The following is a 23,104-nucleotide window of genomic DNA, read 5'->3' as shown; positions in this document are numbered from 1 at the left end:
TGGCCACACAAGATATACACATAAATATTTGCTTAAAGGTGAGGATCCGCCGTTTTGTATCCCTTGTGATGAAAGAATCAGAGTCAAGCATATCCTGCTTGACTGTGTTGAGTATTCCATCACATGGGATCAGTTTTTTAATTCACGAACTATGAAGGATCTTTTTAGCAATATTAGTCCTCATTTAATTATTTCATTTTTAAGGGAATTAGATTTGGTAAGTGAATTGTAAATAAATAAATATTTTATAATTGGAAGATTAAGCTAGTAACTCAAATCGTTAGTGGCTGTAACCTCAAAGGGATGTTGAAGTACTGTAAAATAATTGTCCTCCTGAGAGGGTACTTAAGTCCCAAAAAAATTGAATTAAATTCAAGTTTTCCAGGTTTTTAATCGTTGAATAAGTGTTCTTTTACTTTATGGCTAGATTTGTCTAAATTGCTAACAGCTGAAGGGATGATGTAAATCCAACTAGGGTACATGCAGGAAGCAAATGTACTTTAAGTCCCCATGGTCCTTAGTGTGGTGATCTACCTTCAGTTGTTGGCAACCTATAGCTCAGTTTTATATTGTATTGTCCTCTATAGATACATTGTTTTAGGTCTAATCACTAGTTTTACATTCTACTCTGTGATATTCTAGTTAGTTTTATTGTCCTTCGTTGATAGGGTTTTACAATGTATGTGCTATTAATGCATTTGTATTTTAAACTTAATCGTTCTCGTCACGATATGACTGAAATATTGCCGATGTGACGTTAAATATTAACTCACTCACTCACTCAAAGGCCATTAACTTGTTCGACAGAATAAAACACGAGACTGAAAAAAAGCTTTTGCAAGGCAATGTAATCATGGATGTATTAAATGTCTTTTATAAAATCTATTTTAAAGTTCTACTGAGGCGCTAGATGACCATAGATTGATTAAACAACTTCCGAGCAAGCGTTGCATGTCTCTCATTGAGAATCCGGTAGAACAAACAATGCTCGATTGTACATCTGAAGTTGAGAGGTCTGAACCCAGACGACTGGAACTGCATGGTTTTTACCAGTGGCAGTAAAAGCCTCTCTCCCTTAAAGACTGATTGTGAGCCTAGGGCCCCTAATATTGGTTCGTTAGGTAAAATGCCAAATTAAGATTCAAATAGCGTACCTGTTTCCCGAGTGTCATCTATTGATGCCATGCCAACTGCTGATTTCATCTTTATATATTTCACCCGCTCGTCAATCTTTTGTAGAACTGAAAGGAAGGTCCTTGTTGTTTCAGGAGATTCAGCAACCATTTCCCTGGCATCATCGTCTGTGTCATGTCCAAACACAAACGCCAAATGTCCATTCATGGTCAGCAAATGCCTTTGGGGAGTATCTACATTTTCCTTCAATGCGCGCAACTGTTAGCTGAGATACTTGTTGGTGAGATGGAGGTAACGCTTGTCGGGATGAGGCAGACATTTCCATGATGTTCTTTGGTACAATTGACAGACATCGTGGAAGTCAACACCCAACACACACAAGTCAGTTGTGTACAGCGTAACTGTGAACAATATTAAATGAAGAACAATAACATTTATTTGATTACATCAAGACAACGCTCATGCATGAACTTTTAGAAAGTGGCAGGATGCAAGATAGGAAATAAATTTAGAATTAAAGTTTCTCAGTAAAATAATGATTCTAACCCTTTTAAAGGTTGAGCCTATGTAGATGTACTCCATTGAAGAAATATAGGTTATCACGCGACTGTTTGGGGGTGCATTAGGAATAAACATTGTATTTAGCGAGCCTTGGCGAGCTAAATACATAGTGTTTATTCCTAACGCAGGATATTTACCATCCCCAAACATCACCCCCTGGAACCACTGCCCTGCAGAGTGCAGTGATGAGGTGACTGTCCGCCTACTTTTGCAGTGACCGCGTGCCTTTTTTTAGTAGAGAATGTATGATCGGTAGTAAAATTCTAGTCACCATTTGTGAAACACGAACAGTAGGGTTGAAATATTAGCATTTCAAGAATGCACAGGATGTGGTGGTTATAAATAGAAAGTTTCAGGTTGCTAGGTTAAACATGAAAGAGGCACTCGTCGATTGTCGGCAGAAGATATCTTTTCACGTAGACAAATACTAAGTTTATTTCCTAATGGTTTGATTTTGCAGCATTTCTATCAACCGATATTGTTAATGATACATTTTTCCACATATATGTGACGTCTTTGCCCTATTTATGCATAATATTCATTTTATCTATCTAAATGTGACCGTGAAGTGACCGTGAAGAGTCCAATGACTGTACACCCACTGTTCTTGCAGTGATCGTATTTTTTCTTGCAGTGATCAGTGATCATTCCAAACATAACATTTTAGGACAAAAAATCCTCACAGAGTTGGTATGATGGTTTGATTATGTCCAGCGTTTCACTGAGTGTGCTATGTTTAACAGTTTCCGAGTTAGATTGCAATTCATCGTCCTCTTTTGAGCCAAACGGACTATAGTCGTCATTAATAGTCAAGCGATGTATAGCCTAACACAAGCCTAGAAACGTTTCTTAGAAATGATAGAACTAAGAGTGTCATCATAATGTTTATTATCACACTTCACGCCTAGATGTCGCTTTGTGGTTGGCTGAGCGCTTTTCTGTTATTTTCAATGTACCCCGCTTAAAGTGAGTAACATTTCCTATGTACCCAGCCGCATTTTGTACTTCGCTGTAGTAATTCTTTATCTCGGGTTACAATGAAATTATATACAGAAATTACCGATATAAGGGAGACAGCTCTAAATTTGGTTTTCTTGGCAAATTCTAGCCATGGCTACAAAAAGTATTGCACCCTTGCGTCAAACAATTCAAAGTTAACATAGGGAACATACACAAACATCGAGGGTACATCAACCCATGTTCGCCTCCTGGCCAGTGAACAACTTATATTGTGTGTATACTAAAACGTGGTTACATGGGTTTATTATCCTGGGTGGGAGGTTGGGAGGAGAAACAATCAAGGCCTTTCTGTCTGTCCTCTGCCGACCACCATGGACGAACAAATTGAATCTGCTTTCATCCGTGAAGAGCACACGAGACCACTGGCCATGATGTCTATTCCATTACAAACGCGCATGCCTGTGACGTGGTGTTAGTGGTGGACGAAATGCATCCCTCCATCCCTCCGAATTGTTTCCATGGAAACCGGAAAAAAATAAAAGTGCCAAAACTTTGTATATAGCAAAATGCACCACTTTGTGGTCTGTCTCAAATATTTGCCAAGTTTGGCTGTTGTGCTCCGGACAACGAGGTCCTTTCCTCCATTTTGAGACGCAGTCCCAATTGTTGCCATGGAAACCTAGAAAATGATAAATCACAAAAACTTGCAAATTGCAAAAGGCACCACTTTGGGGTCTGCCACACATATCTACCAAGTTTTGCTGAAAGATATTAAGAAGTTTTCTAGTTGTGCTCCTGAAACGAAACACACATCTACCTTTGAGGCAAAGTCCAAACGTTTCCATGGGAAACCGAGAAAATAAGAAATCACAAAAAGCTGTAAATAGCAAAAGGCACCACTTTAGATTCTGACTGATACATCTACCAAGTTTTGTAGAAAAAATTATTCAACGGGTTTTTTTTAGTTATGATCCGAAAACAAACCCACCTCACCATTGGACTAAGACCAAAACGTTCCGTGGAAAAACAACAAAACTAAAAATGCCAAAAATCTGTAAGTAGCAAAAGGCACAGTCATAGGTTGAGATTACTGTATCTATCAGTTTGGGTCTAAAAATATTGAATGGTTTTTGACTTATGCTCCGGAAACAAAATGATTACGGACGGACGGACGGACGGACGAGGCGTCGACTATATCCTCCCCCCCCCCCCCCCCCCCCCCCCCCCCCACATTACATGCCGGGGGGATATAGAGATTTTACAACTTTTAAAAATTGTTGTTAATAATAGCTTGGCCCTTCATCAATGACGCCAGCAGACTTATGGGGGAAATTTAGCCTTCCTTCAACACCATAACTGTGACAGTTGGGTATGCTAGGAGTTAAAGCGTTCACTCTCCACGCCGAACACCCGGGTTCAATTTCCCATATGGGTAGAAGGTGTGAAGCCCATTTCTGGTCTTCCCCGACAGGGAATTGCTGGAATATCGCCAAGGGCGGCGTAAAACTAAATTCACAACACCGGTAATGGCGTGTAATTCCATTAATATATTTGGGACTACAAATATCCCTGAATACGTCTTATGAAAATTTTGACAAAGCTATCTGACCCTCATATGATATTTTCTGTGCTGACAAAGTAAAACCTGTATTTTAAATGACCTGTATTTTTAATGATTTTTCCTGATGCTATAAAATGCTTTTCATATGAATTACGTAACATAGCTGACGAGTGTATTCCCAAGTCCTCTGCAATTCTTCGCGTATGAAAACCGACAGGCAGGCTAGGAAGGCACGGAAGAAAGCCGAGCATTTTTTTCTGTCGCCATCCTATGCTTCACAATTTGGACAAATTCGAATTTACAACTAACATATCTTCTCTCGTTCCACTTCTTGGGCTAATAATTAAATTATTCATCTCTACTGCTGGCACTGAGCTGGAAAATATAGCTCCTTGCCGCTCTCTTTATTCTCTTCCTCGGCAGTTTGTTAGACCGGAAGTTGACCTCACGCTGATAACATTTAAATTCAGAAACAAATGAATTACAAATAAACAAGACTATCAACAATTAAATAGTAAATGTAACACATATAAATGCTTATTTACAGATGGATCCAAGGACGGCAGGGCAGTGGATTGTGGATCCAGAACAACATCTCGATTACAGGATAGTAGCTCTATCTTTACGGCCGAAGCAAATGCAATACTAACAGCTAGAACTAATAGACAAACTAAATTTTAACAATATATCATATTTTCAGACACATGTTTTTGCCTTCGGACTATAAAACAACTTTCTTCCAAACATCCACTTTTAACAGAAATTGTTGAATTATATGATGGTCTTGCTACTGGCCAATACGACATCGTCTTTTGTTGGTTACCTAGCCACTTGGCATCTCTGGTAACAAAATAGCCGATCTTGCTGCAAAGGCAGCACTCAACAAATTTCTAACAGCACTTCTTATTCCTTACTCTGATTGCAAAATTAGCATTAGAACTTAGATATAGCATTAGAACGTCATCTGATACAGCGGGTGAGTGAGTGAGTTTAGTTTTACGCCGCTTTTTAGCAATATTCCAACAATATCACGGCGGGAGACACCAGAAAATGGGCTTCACACATTGTGCCCATGTGGGGAATCGAACTCGGAACTTGGGCGTGACGAGCGAACGCTCTAACCACTAGGCTACCCCACCGCCCTCATCTGATACAGAAGAAGTGGGACACCCATAAATTACATGCAATAAAACCCTACATTGGTTACGCCTAACTGGGCTCTCAATCAAGATTTGAAGAGGTCGTTATGCGACGATGTCGTATTGGCCAGACTAGATATACGTTCGAATATTTATTGAAAAGCAGAGATCCTCCGTTTTGTGCCCTCTGTGATGACATAATTACGGTCAAGCATTTACTGCTTGACTATATTGATTTTGCTTTCAGAAGGTTTAAATATTTCAATATCAAAACAAATAATGACCTTTTTTATAATGTTAACCTCGTATCATTTAATAATTGACTTTTTAAGAAAGTAGAAGCATTGGATAAATTTGGAATATGTTTTGTAAATCGATGAATGGTATTTTAAACATAGTACTATGAACCAAAGGGGGGTTGAAATATGTTAGTCCCATGGATCCTAGTATGGTGATCCACCTTCGGTTGTTGGCGAGCGATGTATAACCTTTTGATATACTGTATTGTCCAAATGGTGCTATCACTTTTACGTTCCACACTAGTCTTATTTGTGATATCGGAGTTGTTTCACTGTCCTCTTACGACAGCCTTTTTATATACAATATACACATATCCCATTTCAATGTCAGATAAGTTGGCGTCACGATGTGACTGAAATATTGCCGATATGACATTAAATATTAACTCACTCACTTGGGCTCAGGGAGCATAAACAAACATGAAGGGTACATCAAGCCTTGTCTCCCTCGCGAAACACACGCACGCACGCATGCACGCACGCACACACGCACACACACACACACACACACTTGTCAAAAAGCTATATCCTCCGCCCATGCAAAAAAACTTTAATTCTGTTATGTAATATTGAGATTTAACTGGATTGTAGTCAAAAGGACAAAAGGACAAATGGGCCAGAAGAAAGTCAAAAAGGCCACAGGTGAAAGTCAAAATTCTAATATATAAAGTAGTAAATATTTTGTATATTTTATTATATTTGTAGTTGTATCATAATGTTGTAATGATAGTAATATAATAATATATAGTGTGTTGATAATTGAGATATTCATTTGTGATTAAATCAATACTCATAAGTAGTTCAAATGCTTATAATTCACGCATCTTTACAGTTCATCATCTCTCGACTGTAAAGTCTCCACCCGCATGTCCTCATGATTGAGTTTCGGACTCAAAGCAGACAAAATACTTCATTGAGAACAAACAAATAATCACTCTGCAATCGTTTATCTAGAAATGTTGTGAATAGAATCATTTTATGACTCCAAGAGCATTTAGGAGAAAATAGCTGCTCACATGAATCCCTTTTGTAACAACAGATTTATTCCCTTTTCAAGATAAAATACATGTAATAACTTTTCACTGTATGTCGAATGCTTATTGCTTTCAAAAGTGAAATACTTGCACTCCTTTTGAAAAGAAACATAGGCATATTAACAGTTAATTTTAAGTTTGACTCTGTTCACTGCCTCAGATTTCTTAGAAGTTTTGCATGTGAATGGTAATTATTAAGGTATGTTTGAATTAGAAACAAAACAATCTAATTGTTGCTAATGGAATTTGTTTTGGGTTTCCTGATCGATGTCCATGCAGTTAATCGCTAGATTGTCTGGTCCAGACTCGATTATTTATCCCCCACCGCCATATAGCTGGAATATTGCTGAGTGCGGCGTAACACTAAACTCACTCACTCACTCAATATTATATATTGAGAGAATTCGCCCAGTCTAAAGTTAAATAGCTATATGGATCAACTCACTTCTAACTCTGTAGTTGTGTGTTTGCTTTGTTCTTCATGTTGTTACTGACATGTTCTCTGCATAACTGATTGTGTCTTGTGTTATAACTGTAGCAGTCGTGTATTTGCCTTATTGCACTAAATTTGATTTAATTAGCTATGCTGTGGAGGCTTTATAAGACATAAGACTCCGTAATTTTGTATAGTAACCCTTCACTAAAACCTTTCACATTCGGCACCAACGCACCCTAGAAAATTGCTATGGCGATCGAATAAGTAAGCACTCATTGTAAGATTGGAAACCCAGCTGATTGTTGTATCGCAACATACAGCAGTACCCAGTTTAGCTTTACCGGAAGTTATTGACTACGCGTTTCATTCAAAGCTGGTTCCCGGCTCCCTTTGCGCACACCAATTTGCGATGATGTGTACGGGGCACTCATAGCGGGGGAATCCGGTAGAAAGTCTATTCCCAGTTATCCACGCTTTCGTCGGCTAGGACAGAGAATCCGTAAACAACAAACATGGCTCATGGCTGTCTAAGTGCCCTGGCTGCTGACAGTCAGTGGTCTCAGTGCATTTCCACATTGGCTGAATTTACCCAGTTGTTCAAGTCAGATGAATACAGGTGGCTACATATGTCTGCAGTTCTGAAGCTCTTGCACAAGCTATAGAAATTGGAAATATTACATCCTGTCTGAAATGCCCATATTTCCATTTCTGTACAGAATGGATTAATATTGTAACAAATATTTTTATATATACAAATATTTAAAAAAACACAGATAAATAATTCAATCCCAAATTGCTGCAGAACAACCAAAAGTCTACGTCTGGAATTTATTTAAGTTTACTGTTCATAAGTACTTCCATGAAGGCTTAGACGACATACAATAAAACCATAAGAGTGCACTGAATATGACAAATGGTGCATGTACAATATTAGCAACAGGATATTTTATAATGTAGTGATCTAGATTTATCATAAAATGTTACCCTGAATCGAATACTGATATTTCAGCAGTGAAAGTGATGAATTGGTGCTAGTATCCATGGTTAAGACAACAAAGGTTAGTATGCTTGAAGGTTACGTTCAGTAGTCCTCACTTTTAAACGACACATCTGGATCTGGTTTAGAAAATGGTCCCCTTCACCAGCTCATGGTTATCTTCATGTGATTCACACGTATCAACTTTTAAAGACGTAAATAACATCTGTAGTCTCTTAGGAAAGAGTTTGGTGGTGTTCGACAAAATAGATAATGATAATGATTTATTGACAATTTATGTCTAGGTACGTGATGAGCAAAGCATTTTTTGATGATCCATATATTATAGTTTCTCAAGATATTTGAATCTGGAAATATCCTAATACAAGACACTATTATGGATGACAACTTCTTTAATTCTTTTAACACGACGTTTCAAGGCTAATTCTTGTCCCTTCATCAGGTGGATAATGAGCATAGGTAACAGCAGAATATATAATAGGTATACATGAAGCCAGGGAGGTAAGATGTATATACAAGCACATAAATGTAATTAGGTATGTACAATCACAGAGGAGAGATGAAAGGGAGGAATGTTTTAACAGTACATAGTTGTTTACACAGCTGATTGAGAGTCTATGAGTCCTTGTTGACACACCAGGCAGAGGGTAGGTACACGCCTTGATCTCTATTGATCTGAGGTTCTAATCTTCTGATGTTGATTGCTTCCCAAAGCTTCCTTCTCCGCCAATCACTGATGTTGGAAGCCAGGATCTCGGTGTTTTTCCAGTTGATGGAGTGGTTTAGATAGTTGATGATGTGTTCATATCCTCCCTTGACTGTTCTCATAACTGTCCAGCTGCACACATCTATATGTCACAACTAAAATTCCTCTTTGAATGAAATCTTGTCTCACATACACATCAAGTTATTGCCCATGACAAACACATCCATCTGCATTAAAAAATTTGTAAGTAGCGTTCAAGGTTAAATTAAGTTGAAACATGTTGTTATTTATTATATGAGTGACATATGCATATGTTAAAAATAATATACAGGTACTATTATATTCTTTGAAACGCCATATCAGGATTTAATTGAGTGCTTTGTTACTTACATTCGTGCAACCCAGTGTTACATAGTGCAACATTATTAGTCAAAACTGCACCAGGTGTGAGTCAATTTATAAAAATAAATCAACAATATAAGCATAAGTATGTCCACTATTTTTTCTTTCATCAAAACAATCCTTTAAAACAGGTCTTTGATATGACCGCTCTAGTAAACAGGGATCCCCGTGTCTCTTTGTTGATTTACTTTCAGGAGTACTACATTACGGAAATATGTTGATGTGACTGGTGCAACTAGATTTTTATCTCAGGTTACATCTGTTGCAGGTAGGGTAACATCTCTTAATTTGAGCCTTCAAATTAAGAAAAATGTACATAAGAATTTCTGATGGTGCCAAATCTGATATACTCTTTGAAGGGACCAGGTATTATTTTCCACATCACAGAACAATAAAACAGTGTCACAGAGTTTTGTCCCTTGCCAAGTTACTTGGCATGGACTTGCTACTATCAGAAGAATAGTTGTCGTAGTAATAAGCATTATGATGAGGTCTGATAAGATACACTGAAGCCAGCAAATGATTTGATACACCGTAACACTGACAAGACTGTGTACATTTGAAGATCAGATGTTTTGGAACAAGAGCTGTGAGTGTGGTAAAGGTAGAAGACCATTACTGAAACATTACCCGTACAGATATTGAAGAAGTTGTAATCCATAAGATCACTGTGGTGATTACCCAGCTTTTGAATATGCATGTTTAACAATTTAATTGAAGTGAATGTTGAAATATCAATAAATAAAATAAAAAAGATTTGAGCCCACCATGAGCATTTGAGTTTGTTCAGTTGTGTGTCAGTTCACGCAGCAGAAAATGAGTACCGGGTAGGATAAGTCATGTGACTATTACACTTCTCACAGGCAGCTTTGGATATCAGGGGTAATAGCGTCCATGTTGTACGTGCTCTGAGCATTTCATTATGATGTGAGGTTCACCTTTGTGGCCATATTCTGTTAACAGTGGCCATATTTATTTCATAGGTCACATTAATGATGAAACACTACCATAATACCGATGATGAATGCTCAGCTTCAAATGCTGTCATTTAGTAATTCACCAGTCACTAGTCACAATTCCAACATATGTTAGAACAGGTTAGACATGTCACAATTACAGGTTTTACCAGTGTATGATATAAGCCAAATTTCAAAATGGATCTAACCAGACCAGACACAAGATAAGGTGAATTTACTAAGACGTATTAAGGGAACACTTAACAGTTTTACCAGACGATTTGGCTGGCCAACTGTAAATTTGGACCGTCCGTCAGAAATCTAGCCCATCTCAGGAGGTCGGATGGGCCTTACTTCTTACACTGGTTTTACTTAATCTACATGTTTGAATTTAATTTTCAAATGTGTGAGTTTTAGTTTATAACTTAAAACAAAAATAGTTATGGAGAAAGTTAAGATTGCAAATTAATGCAACTGATGAGAGCTAAAATTGATATTTTCCTCACTGTGACACAAAATTTTCCTGTTTTTGACAGTTTCTGAAATGTCTGTATTACAAATACAGAATTTTCCTTAGTTTCACAACTCCTTGCCTTACGTGCAATGCTACAATCAAAATCATCTCTGATAAAACAAAGCTTTTTACTTTCAGATTTGTGAATGCAAATAATCTTGTAATTCTTGTGGTAGACTACTGCAAGGGAAGTAACTCTTGTAGCATTTAAATATAAAACCTGCTATCCCATGATTTCTTCTGCGTCACTGTGTTATTTATGCAGGGATTGGGAAAGGCAGGGGCCATGGGCCATTCAGCACATTAGAATGAAAAATATCACATGACAATTTAGTAGTTTACTATTGATACAAGGGCATTGGCCCATTCTAATTCAGAAAATGGCTAATAATACTGAAAATGGTGCATTGTCAAAGTTGTCTTTCTCAATCCCTGAATGTATGACAGCAAGCAATGAATGGTGTATGTTATTTTAGCATGGTATCTAGTGGTTTCAATTCTTTCAGTAATTATAAAGAAATGTCTTTGCATTTTTAATCTTGAAGGTTATCTCTTTGTGTACACCTTAGTGTTTATAACCTTGTTTTGAACTGTTTTTGATACAGAGCCCAGTTGTTCAAAACTTGGTTATCTTAACTGCTGGTTAACTCCATCTGGCTACTCTTACCTACAGTGAAAACTGTAGAACATATAACAATACATAGATAGTCCATATTATTTTGATTGTTACACCACATATTTATGTACAAATGATCCCTGAATCAAAGGTAGAGGCTATTGGTTAACAGTCAGTTAAATGTACTTAACAGCTACTTAAAAGATTACCACGTTTTGAACAACCAGACCCAGGCAGATGATTGTGGAATGACCAGCTGGTGACTGAGGACTTCCTGTTCTTTTTGTCCACAGAAACAATGCATCCATGTCAGTTTTCAATGACATCTTTGCTGCTCTGTCACTGATGAAAGCAGCAATGACAACAGATGCCAACAAAACAGCAGCAGTAACAACAGTTGTCAACAGAACAGCAGCAACAACAACGGGCACTGACAAAACTGCACCATCTACGTCAGTAACTACCATCACTGAAAGAGAGCATCCTCTTGATGATTACCTTGTAAAATGTGTAACAGAGACATTTCGATGTTTGCGTAATGCATGTGCCGGTTGCAGTGATAACCAGACAACAATTGGTGGATCTGCCACTGTGATGTCAGATACTTGTGCAGTGTTGGAGGTGGTCATTGGTCAACCCTCTACAGCAGAGTTGATCACTCTACAGAGGTGTGCGATGCAGGTCATTGGCAATCTGTGCGTTGGGCACAATCAAAATCAGGAGAATGTGTGTAGGACTTTTCTCTGCACCTTCAGGTGAGATAATTGTTTTTTTTTAGTTGACTTATCGTGTTGATGTTAAAAGTGCATCCAACCTATTGGTGTGCTCGTTGTATGAGGTGTCTGACATTCCGGTGGGATGAATGTTATATAAAGTGCCTGACTGTCAGTTGCAATGACTGTTATATAATGTCTGAAATTGAGGTGGGAGGATTGTTATATAATGTGTCTGTCAGCTGAGATGACTGTCATATAATGTCTAACATTCAGGTGGGATGAATGTTATATAATGTGTCTGACTCACAGGCGCCCACCGCGGGTCCGAAAACCCGATATACTAAGCCCAGGTTTACTATCCAACCCCCATACTATATGACGTATAAAGATGCATCACCAAATCACGGCGACGTGATCGAAAACAGAACAATTTCGCACTCGTCATTGAATATATTGTATTTTAAAAGTCAAACGAGTATCAGAAGCTTCTGTCCACATTTCTGATATGTGTGGGAGGCATGTACACAGGCCTTTCGAGGGGATGCACTTGTTGTTTTTTATTAAATCGCCAAAGACTGAGTTGCTGTGCCAGAAGTATACAAAACTAGGTTGTCAACACTAGGTGCGGGGATCTGATTGGCTAACACTATTGTGTACAAAACACACCCACCCACCTGAAGTTGTAGTTTGCATTATTAACCAATCAGATCCCCGGACCTAGTGTTGACTATGGTCTGACTATCAGTTGAGATGACTCTTATGCATGTGCAATGTGTCTGACATACAGGCGAAATGACTGTTATATAATTTATCTGTCTGACATTCAGGTGGAATCACTGTTAAATAATCTGTTCTAAAGACCCCTGATGATGAATACTGAGTAGTGTTTGTCAAGGTCTTAAATAGAAGACTTAAACAAGGACATATACGTCTATGCAATTTCATTTTTTTTAAACTTGCATTTCTTTTGCTGTTCAGTATATCTCAAATGTCTGTAAAGGAGAGACTAGTCCTGTAGACCAGTGAAATGGTGTACCATCCTGAACAGAACAGGATCTCTTGAGATATTTCATTGTAAATGCTATGTATTTTTTTTAAAGGATTTGATACAATTTGGACAGTAAGGATAAAATATTTTTATTCATTCCCTGCTGTATATTTGTGTGAACTGGTTGCACCTGGATATGTCATGTGAAACATCGCAAGTGCATCGTTGTGACAAGTATGAGACATCATGCATGCATCATGCATATTTCATGTTTAACCACCACCACCATCAGAATTTCAAATGGGATAAGTACTGGGCAAAAGAAAAGCCAGTATTTTTTGCACATGAAGTACTGACTAACCTGGGTTTTTTTATTGTCATTTGCCATAACTGAGTCGTCATCATGATCATGCAGGAATTTGGGTAGAGAACTTTGACAATGGGCCATGTTCAAGATTAGTAGCCATTTTCTGAATTTAGAATGGGACACTGCCTTTGTGGCAATAGTAAACTTCTAAATTTTAATGGGCCATTTTTTTATTGTAATGTACCGGTCCCAGTCCCAAATCATGCCATTATAATTCTAGCCCCTAAGCTGGTGATTTTGGTTACTATGCCTATATTTCCATGGTTACAGGAGGTTGCTACAGTCGTCTGACAGTGGCGTGGTGAACTACACCTGCATGGTGCTACACAACTGTCTCCTTACAGCAGACAGGACCAGCAGAGTCCTCCCTGACTACCTCAGCTTGGATGACGACACCGTTGCCAGCGTTGTGCTCTCTGTGATAGAACGGACTGTCCAAGCAGACATGGAATGGGGGTTGGTTGGCATCATCATTGTTATTTGTTTCAAGCACTAGTCCAAAGTTTGCACTTTGACATATATTTTATTACCAAATTATTTTTAAACAAGGGGCGGTGGGGTAGCCTAGTGATTAAAGCATGTTCTCATCGTGCAGAAGACCCGTGTTTGATTCCCATACGTGGGTACTATGTGTGAAGACCGTTTCTGGTGTCACCCACCATGATATTGTTAGAATATTGCTGAAAGCAACGTAAAGCCAAGCTAACTCACTCTTGAAGCAAGATTGCATGAAGATTTGCTTCAGTATTTACCTGAAAACATTTTTCTTTTCTCCTAAGGTGTGTATCATTTTAAAATCTGTTTTGACAGGCCTGCATCTAAACTTCAGTTATCTCCCTTTGTTTCCTATCCGTTAGCATGATGAGGTGTTTTTGAGTATTGTTTAAGCATGAAGAAACTCAAACAACAGCAGCACAATGAATTTTGTAGGGTACTTTGTTCTAAAACAAACTACATCCGTCCTAAACATACCTTGTTGTGTGTTGAACGGCCCCTTTTATCAACACAAGTAACATGTCCTTGAGTAAGTTTATCAGGACTCTTTTAGATAGTAGAGGCTTTTGCAGGTCTAGACTTATTTACTTATCAGCCCAAGAATCATCTGATTAATAACAAGTGCCATGAAATATTTGGGAAATAGCTGACTTCCTCATTAAATAACAGAACTCAGGTCAGTGTATAGATTGTCATGTGATGACCTATATGACTTAATTACAATCTACAGGTTGTTTGTGGTGGAAGATCTTCTGCAGGTGGCAGCCTTCTGTGAAACTATCTACACTAGACTGCCTCCCACTCACAGGTAGGTCGACATTTACAGGTATGTTGACAGTCACAAGTAGCTGGACTTTCACAGGTATGAGCAACATGTACAGGTTGGTTGATAGTCACAGGTCAATCAACAATTACGAGATGGAAGACAGTCACAGGTATATCAACAATTACAGGTAGGTCAGCATTTACAGTTCGTTTGACAGTCACAAGTAGATCAACAATTACAGGTAGATCAGCATTTACAGGTATGTTGACAGTGACAGTTAAGTCGACAGTCATTGTAGGTAATGTAATCCAGTAATGGATTATGTCATTATATCTACTCTACAATAAAGAGCAGACCCAGTGAGGAGTATATGTCCTCTTTCACTTTTGTTTTAGGCTGTTTGTTGTGGAGGTTGTTATCGGAATGTTGAAGAGGGCAGAGAGCGATACATCAATGGAGAAGATACATGTTGTAGCAGTGGAGAACTTGCTGTACCTGGGGAGGGAGGTGAAGACGTACAGCCATCAGATCCTACATGCAGGACTCCAGGACACTGAAGACTCACAGGTCAGGTAGTGCTTGTCTGTAGTTTCTGTAGATGAGCATTTCTAGAGATTCTAACAAGTGAATGAGTTTGTGAAGTAGCCTATATCTATAGTGAGTGAGTGAGTTTAGTTTTATGCCGCATTCAGCAATATTCCAGCTATATGGCAGCGGTCTGTAAATATCTGCACAATTGGGAAGTGATGACATGTTAGTCAACCAAATCAGTCAACCTGACCACCCGATCCCATTAGTCCCGTTAGTCGACTAGCACTTCTATCCCGGGACCTTCACGGGTTCTAAGTCTGTAGACCAACACTTAGTCTCTGATTGTATACTCACATGCATAAGAAACTCAGTGTTTTATCCAAACAGTAAACAAAATTGGAACCCTAAACTGATGTGAGTTTTTGGCATGTAGTTAAACCTGGTGGTGTTATGAATAATTTTTGTCGCGTTTTGGAAGGCCTGAGTAATAACACATCAATGGAAGGAATCCCCAAAATGGAAGTTTGGAAGCTGGAGTGTCAATCCAAAATGTTGCCTGTCATTTCAACATCAACATGACCGCAATTTACCATCTCCAGCATCTATACAACACTACTCTGAGTTGGCGGAGTCATCCAAGGGTCACCACCCCTAGACAAGATGGGCACTTTTCTGGTGAACACCAGCGAATCTGTTTGTGTCAGCCCTTTATTTTCAAACCTTCATAATGTCATCAGTCTTGATAGCCAGTGAATGTTTTCACTTAATTTTTTTGTCCATCTGACCCTGTTTGTATTTCTTGTATTTAATATTGAAAATTACAAACATATTTTCTGTATGCTTGACTTGCATTACATTTGTGTGTGAGTGGTGGCAATTTTCATAGAAACATATAGGTCCTTTTAGAAAAGGAGACCCTGTGAGATGGGAGGTTCAGAACCTGAGTTGACTTACTTCTTTTGGGACTTTAGCATTGCAGAAATGGCTGGGCAGTTGGGAAAATGTTTAGAGGTAGTACATCTCCTCCTCTGTTTGATGATGTTTGGAAGTATCACTATTCTCTGACTCATGCCTGCATCTTCCAGACCTCTCTGCTGCTGGTGAAGATCCTTGAAGCTCTTGGAATGGCCACATCCCAGCATTCCCTATATGGAAGTCTGCAGAACGACTCTGACTTCCTCAAGTGCTGTGTCAGTGAGTGCCAGGACCAGTAGACCAGAGCAGAATTGATCATCCAGAACTGACTTCCATAGGCTGAATGCAGAGATACCAACCTCTACAATTCTATTGTAGTCGCTACAGGTTTATCTTCAAACTACGCCAATATGATTCCACTAGAAATTCTCCGAAATCTGAATAAAATGCATTAAAATTTGGATATATAGACAAAAACATATATTTTCAACGATGAAATACATTTTCGGACCTCACGTACCTTCCATTCATCAAATTTAATGACATATGTGAACTGGAATGATTGCAAGTAACAAACGTAATTTTAGCGAAGCTGATTTCAATACCTTTGCGATTTGACACATTTAGTTCTGGCGGGAATGATTTAGCCACATGACCGTAGTATCATTCATTTTTTTCTCAGAATCCATCATGATATTGTTTATTTAGTTGACTACCTATTTTATGGTCAAACTACTAATTTTGAACGTTGAAACTATTTGTAACATTTTGTGGTTGGCATCTCTGTGAATGTGATACATAGTAACTGTATCTCCAGTTAGTGACTTCCATATACTTATTATTATTTAGTAATGCTGGAAGCAGTCTATAAAATTATAAATGTTTAAATTTCACGGTCTAAGTAAACTTAGTCACAGTACTTTTCACTCCACTACTGAGTCTAACAAAACCTAGTAGGAGGTCGCGTCAGATAACCTTTGAGATTAACCAATCAGAACACAGCTTACCAAGTCGCAAAAGTGGACATTCACACATACCTTTGAACATTTACCTTGGAAAGGTTTGTACCTGAACGATTCCGAATGCTATTTTCCATACGATCACTACCGAGATGTGCATATGGAGCACACTACAATACTGTCAACAGTGTGTAAACAGTCGCTGAAAATAGCGTTTTTTCAATATTCAAAGATGTCAGCTTGTGGAAATATTAGCTGATGGTAACCATGTCATCAGAAAGACCTAAGTATATGCATTACAGGTCAAAGACACGTTTTTTATTCTGATTTTCGTCTATTGATTCAGTGTCAGTGACTAGCGATTTTTTAAGTCCTGTCAAACCCCAAACAGTAGCCGTTGCCTGATTGGTTAAATCCGTACCGCTTTTCGCATTTGATTGAATGGTCATATGATGCTCAAAGGTTACCTCCTCCTATATTTTGTTAGAGTCAGTAGTGGAGTAGAACGAAATGTATCAAGACTAAGTTTACTTTTAAACTGAAAATTTCATGAATTGATTCTATTTCAATATCAAAATACACTTTTGTTTGATTCTTTGTTCCCTCAACACGTGAAATGAAACATTCAAGGTCATCACTGTGTTACCAACATCTAAGGTTGCTTTTTTGATGTGCATTTAACGATGCTTTAGAAACTTGCTCCCATAACATTTGACTCTAGAGCAGGTCAGGAGCACATGTTGAGGGTGCTGCCAGTTTGTGAAATGTTTTTATTGTGCCAGTTCATTGTTATTTTTGTATTTATATAGTTTTTCAATAATTCAGTTTTCTTCCCTTCTTTTTCTCATTTTTCGATATATAAATTCTTAAGATGTATTCAGGATACTGGGAAGAACAGTTGACTTTGGAGTAAAATTTTGATGGGATTCAAGGCTGAATAGGTTTGGCACCCTCATGATTGAATCTGTGGCTTCTTTGCCAACCTGTGTGTCCTGTATGATTGAATATGTGGCTTTTTTGCCAACCTGTGTGTCCTGTATGATTGAATACTGTAAATCATGAAATTTTTCTGTCATGATATTTTAGCGAGTGGCGACCAACAGACGCTTTTACGTCTCAATATTTTGCGACTTGCCTAATTCTCAAAACATAGTTTAGTTTGACAGTTTCAAAGCTTACTTGCATCTGAAAATTTTATCTGAAGTAAATCCAATCACATTAAAGTTTGCCACTAATCTTGAACACCATTCTGCAGAGTACTTCCGCATGTATGCAATCAGTGACGTTTTCCTAAAAACAGCACTTGCTGCATAGGCCAGATAAGCTTAAAACAGTTCAATGGGATTGAATTAAATGGAATGACTCTAATAAACTGGCACTGATGAAGGACCAGTTTAGTCCGTGTCGGCAAAGATGTTGATCTCCAGATAAGTGTCATGAAACTATCCACGCCCGCTGGATGGTCTCGGCCTTTCAAACAGTCTCTAAGAAATGTGTGTTGTGTGGTTGATGCCTGTCTGGGCTATCGGACATACTGACTGAGCAACATTTGTTCAGGTATCCATTGTTTGTCATGTGAGACTTGAATGCTAGTAATTAGTCATTCTTCGTTGCTTAATATATGTATTGTCTAGATCTATTGTTAAATATATTTACTGGTGAATAGTAAAGCGAAGATAGGACAGGTTCTTTGCTGATTATTCATTGCATCCTACCAGCAAACTGCGTCATGATATTTGATGTGTAGCTTTTTTGCCATCCTGTGTGTCCTCTGAGTTAAGACTAATCAGTGAAAGAAAATGATCCTTACAAAGTTTGGGTTATGTAGAACAGAAGGGTGTACCTATCCATGACAGAAACTTCTTCTGCCTTGTAGATCTGCTCCATGGCATACAAGACATTGGCCGACAGGGTGGCAACCATTTCACAGCTGTAGAGAAGATGACAGAGTCAGACCAGATAGATCCACATCACCCGGCCTTCGGGCTGAAGAGAGATCTCATACGTCTCCTGGCAAACATGGTGTTCCGTCACAAAGCCAACCAGGACAAGGTAGGGTTATCAGTGAAACCTCCATGATCAGGGAGAGTATATTAGGGTTATCATGACGGGTTATCAGTGAAACCTCCATGATCAGGGAGAGTATATTAGGGTTATCATGACGGGTTATCAGTGAAACCTACCTCCATGATCAGGGAGAGTATATTAGGGTTATCATGAGGGGTTATCAGTGAAACCTCCATGATCAGGGAGAGTATATTAGGGTTATCATGAGGGGTTATCAGTGAAACCTCCATGATCAGGGAGAGTATATTAGGGTTATCATGAGGGGTTATCAGTGAAACCTCCATGATCAGGTAGAGTATATTAGGGTTATCATGATGGGTTATCAGTGAAACCTCGACCATCAGGGAGAGTATATTAGGGTTATCATGACGGGTATCAAGGAGAGGCCTCTGTGGTCAGTGAGACCATATTAAGGTTTTCAAGACAAGAGGCTTCGGCAGTATGTTTGGAGTATATTAAGGGTGTCGTAAAGGGAGGCCTCTGCAATCTGTTGGAGTATATTAGGGTTATCAAGACAGAGGCTTTTTTGTTATTTGAAGTTAGGCTTATCTGAAAAGAGGTGTCTCCTGTCAACCAGGTTAAGCTCTAATTGAATAAGGCAGTTTTATGGTTATTTCAGAAGTAAAGGTTACAAGAAATACTAGCTACAGCTAATGTAATGTAGTAATATGGGTTTTTTTGTTTCAGATACGGGAACTGGATGGAATTTCTTTAATTCTTGACCAGTCAAATATGGATGGAAGAAATCCTTGTATCCTCTATAACTGATGGCAGTCATTCTTGCATGTTACAAGCTTCATATCTGACACAGGATGGTGGAATAGCCTAGTGCCCTAGATGTGCCTCTTTATTCCCCCCACTGGCATGTAATGTAGCGGGATATAGTCAATGCCTTGTCTGTACATGTCTGTCCATCCGTCCGTCTGTAAGAAAACGTTCATTATTTTTAGACCAAACGTTATAGATATAGTTTTAGTGTTAGTCTTATGGTGGGGTGGGCTTCGTTTCCGGAGCAGAACTCAAAAACCGTTTTTATATTTTTCTGCAAAACTTGGTAGATATATCAATCTGAACCTATAGTGGTGCCTTTTGGTATGTACAGGATCTTGTGATGTATTATTTTCTCAATTTCCATGGAGACGTTTCGAACTTAGTCTCGAAAGTGAGAGGTGTGTTGCGTTTCCGGAGCAGAACTCAAAAACTTCTTAATGTCTGTCAGTGTTACTTGGTAGATATGTGTGGCAGACCCCAAAGAGGTGCCTTCAGCTATTTACAGGTTTTTATGATGTATTATTTTCTCTTTTCCATGACCACATTGCTGACTTCGTTTCCGGAGCATAACCCCAAAACCGTTTCATATCTTTCAAAAGATCTTGGCAGATATACTAGACAGATCTTGAAATGGTGACTTTTTCTGATTACAGATATATGGCATTTATATTTTTCATGAATTCCATGGAAACAATTCTGACTTGGTCTGAAAACACAATAAGTAACTGTCAGATGATTTGTCCATTCAAATATGTTGGGCCGGGGGGGATATGTCATCTTCTGATGAATCTTGTTATATCTTGGTTTCCATGGAAACATTTTGGTCTTAGTGTAATGAGAGGGGTGGGCTTCGTTTCCTGAGCATACCTCAAAAACATTCAATATTTTTCTGCAAAAAAATTTGCAATTAGTCAAGTCTGGACCAGAAATCCCACAGATCAACACCATGAGCATCAATCCATGCAATTGGGAACCACTGACTTGTGTCAACCAAGTCAGCTAACCTGACCACCCATCTGGTTAGTCGCTTCTTAGGACAAACATGGGTTGATGAAGACCAATGAGGATCCAGAGTAGTATGCATACATCTTTGTATTATCATTCATATCATTACTAGCACTCATACACTCATTTACCATGTTACAGTTATACCTCTGTACCATTTATCATCTGAATGTTATATTCCTGAGTACAGCTAGTCATCACACAGTGGGTGGTTTTGGCTGTCCGAAACTTGTGTGAGGGAAACTCTGACAACAAACAGTACCTGGCAGGATTGAGACTAGAGGGACTTTCCAACAATGTCACAGTACTACAGGAGTTCGGAGTAAAGGCAGAACTACAGGGGGACAAGATTGTGGTCAGACCTCCTGATGAGGATTCCCCATGAAATTGGCATGAAGGGGGGGAACTACAGGTGGATGACTTTGTAGTCAGTCATCCTGATGAGAATTCTCCAGATTTGGGTGAAGGAGGGCCTACAGATTGATGAGAGGGTGGTCAGACATCCTCATGAAGATCTTGCAGGAGATAGGGTGAAGGTAGACCTTGAGGTGGATAAGACTTTGGTCAAACCTCCTGATGAAAATTCTCCAGGAGACCAGGGTTTACCTACAGGTGGGCAAGATCCTTGTGAGACCTAATAAGGTGTACGGCACGACAAATTTTTATTCAGTATGAGGCCTTTTGCCCAAAATACAGAAAGATTTATGGTTACAAAATATCCCTGCGCATTGAACATATTTGTATAAAGTACAAGAGCTTGACATAAATATATTGTATATTATTTTTCCTTATTTGTTGTGCTTTGTATAAAAAGTTTGAAGTTTTATGTAATATATCATAATTTTGAGACGTAATTATGGAGGCAAAATTTGTTGAGAGGTGGACTTGATGTATTTACCAATAAGTGTATTACGGAGACAACTATGAGCTTCACAGATTAAAAGTACATGATATTCATTTTCAATAAAATATTTGTTTTTTAATAAACAGAGAGGACAAAGTCTTTCTTGATATGGTATAACTTGGTGTCTTCCAGTGTTGACAGCTATTCTAAAGTTACTGCATCTGAAGTGTGATAAAATCCTTTTTAAGTGAGATGGTAGTGGTGAGTTCAGATAGTATTCAACAGTGAGCAGGGATTTATATTGTTTATATGAATAAGAGTGTGGTAAGTTATGAACAGTTACACTTTGCTCTATGTATGCCTATCAGCAGTCTTGCACCTCCACTGTACAAGACTTCTTCACAGGCTGAGAGTATACTCATAATAGACTCAAGTCATTGTCTGCTGTTAAAGCCTTTGTTCCTGGCAAGAGCTTTTAAAGAACAACAGTCTTTATATGATTCTGATGTCAGTGACAAGTAAATGAAAACACAGTTTGCAGTGACACTACAGAACTGAAGACAAGTACATGTTCAATCACGGGGAGTTCTGTTTTGACTATTACATGCACCACTCAAACAAGTTGAAAAATCCATTTTTTCAAATGCAACAGTTTTTGGCTGGAGGATGTAACAGTCATATATTTGCTTTATAAAACTTCTTTTGAAATAATATGTTTTGTTATTGCACAACATCATGTTGGATAATACAGCAATCTTTTTTCATTACTATGCAGTGCGGAAGTATTGCTGGAAGTGTTGATGTAGAAATTTTAGGCGCTTTAGACACTGGTGTTGCAGTGACTATATGTAGGTGTCTCAAGTACTGTAAATACAGATGCTGCATGTTTGTTGATAAGGAAGTCATTATGTCTTACCCAGACATGGCAGACTGCAGCATTTTGTGACAGTTTCTATCTACTCGAGTCTAGGCACAAAAATGCAATCCTTGATAGTACGACTAAATGCCTTGACCAGATAAAAAACGCAGAATCAACCAGCAACTTCTTTTGGAGCCACTACTGGATCGTTGGTAAACTCCTTCACGTAGTTAACGTAATGTTGTTTCCGAGGACAAATATTCTGCCACTGATCTGAATCGACGGTGTACCAACAATAGTTTCGACGAACTTGTTAAGATTTGGGTATATAGGGCGGTACATCGTATAACACTTTTAAAAAGAGACTTCACCTGAACCCTACACCTGTAATCAAGGCCTCGTTTGTTTAACCCTGTACCCTGCAATGTTTCAAGGCATATACAATAGCTTGACATCCTCATCTAAGATCTGTTCGGCTTGTGACAGTTACTTCCGGGTGTAATACA

General features: G+C 38.5%; 1 protein-coding gene across 1 annotated transcript; it reads left to right on the top strand.

Annotated features, from left to right (window-relative positions):
• The first annotated feature begins 7,489 nt into the window (after positions 1-7,489).
• Positions 7,490-22,450, top strand: LOC137265899 (ataxin-10-like). The gene is made up of 9 exons (XM_067801363.1): positions 7,490-7,740; positions 11,609-12,070; positions 13,657-13,842; positions 14,612-14,689; positions 15,043-15,214; positions 16,264-16,372; positions 18,929-19,104; positions 19,807-19,870; positions 21,090-22,450. Exons 1-9 carry the CDS (start codon positions 7,637-7,639, stop codon positions 21,278-21,280), a joined length of 1,542 nt encoding a protein of 513 aa, XP_067657464.1. The 5' UTR covers positions 7,490-7,636; the 3' UTR covers positions 21,281-22,450.
• The last annotated feature ends 654 nt before the right edge of the window (positions 22,451-23,104 follow it).

The sequence above is a fragment of the Haliotis asinina genome, chromosome 15, assembly GCF_037392515.1.
Source record: "Haliotis asinina isolate JCU_RB_2024 chromosome 15, JCU_Hal_asi_v2, whole genome shotgun sequence".
Lineage (NCBI taxonomy): Eukaryota > Metazoa > Mollusca > Gastropoda > Lepetellida > Haliotidae > Haliotis > Haliotis asinina.
This window is presented reverse-complemented; position numbering and strand designations above follow the sequence as displayed.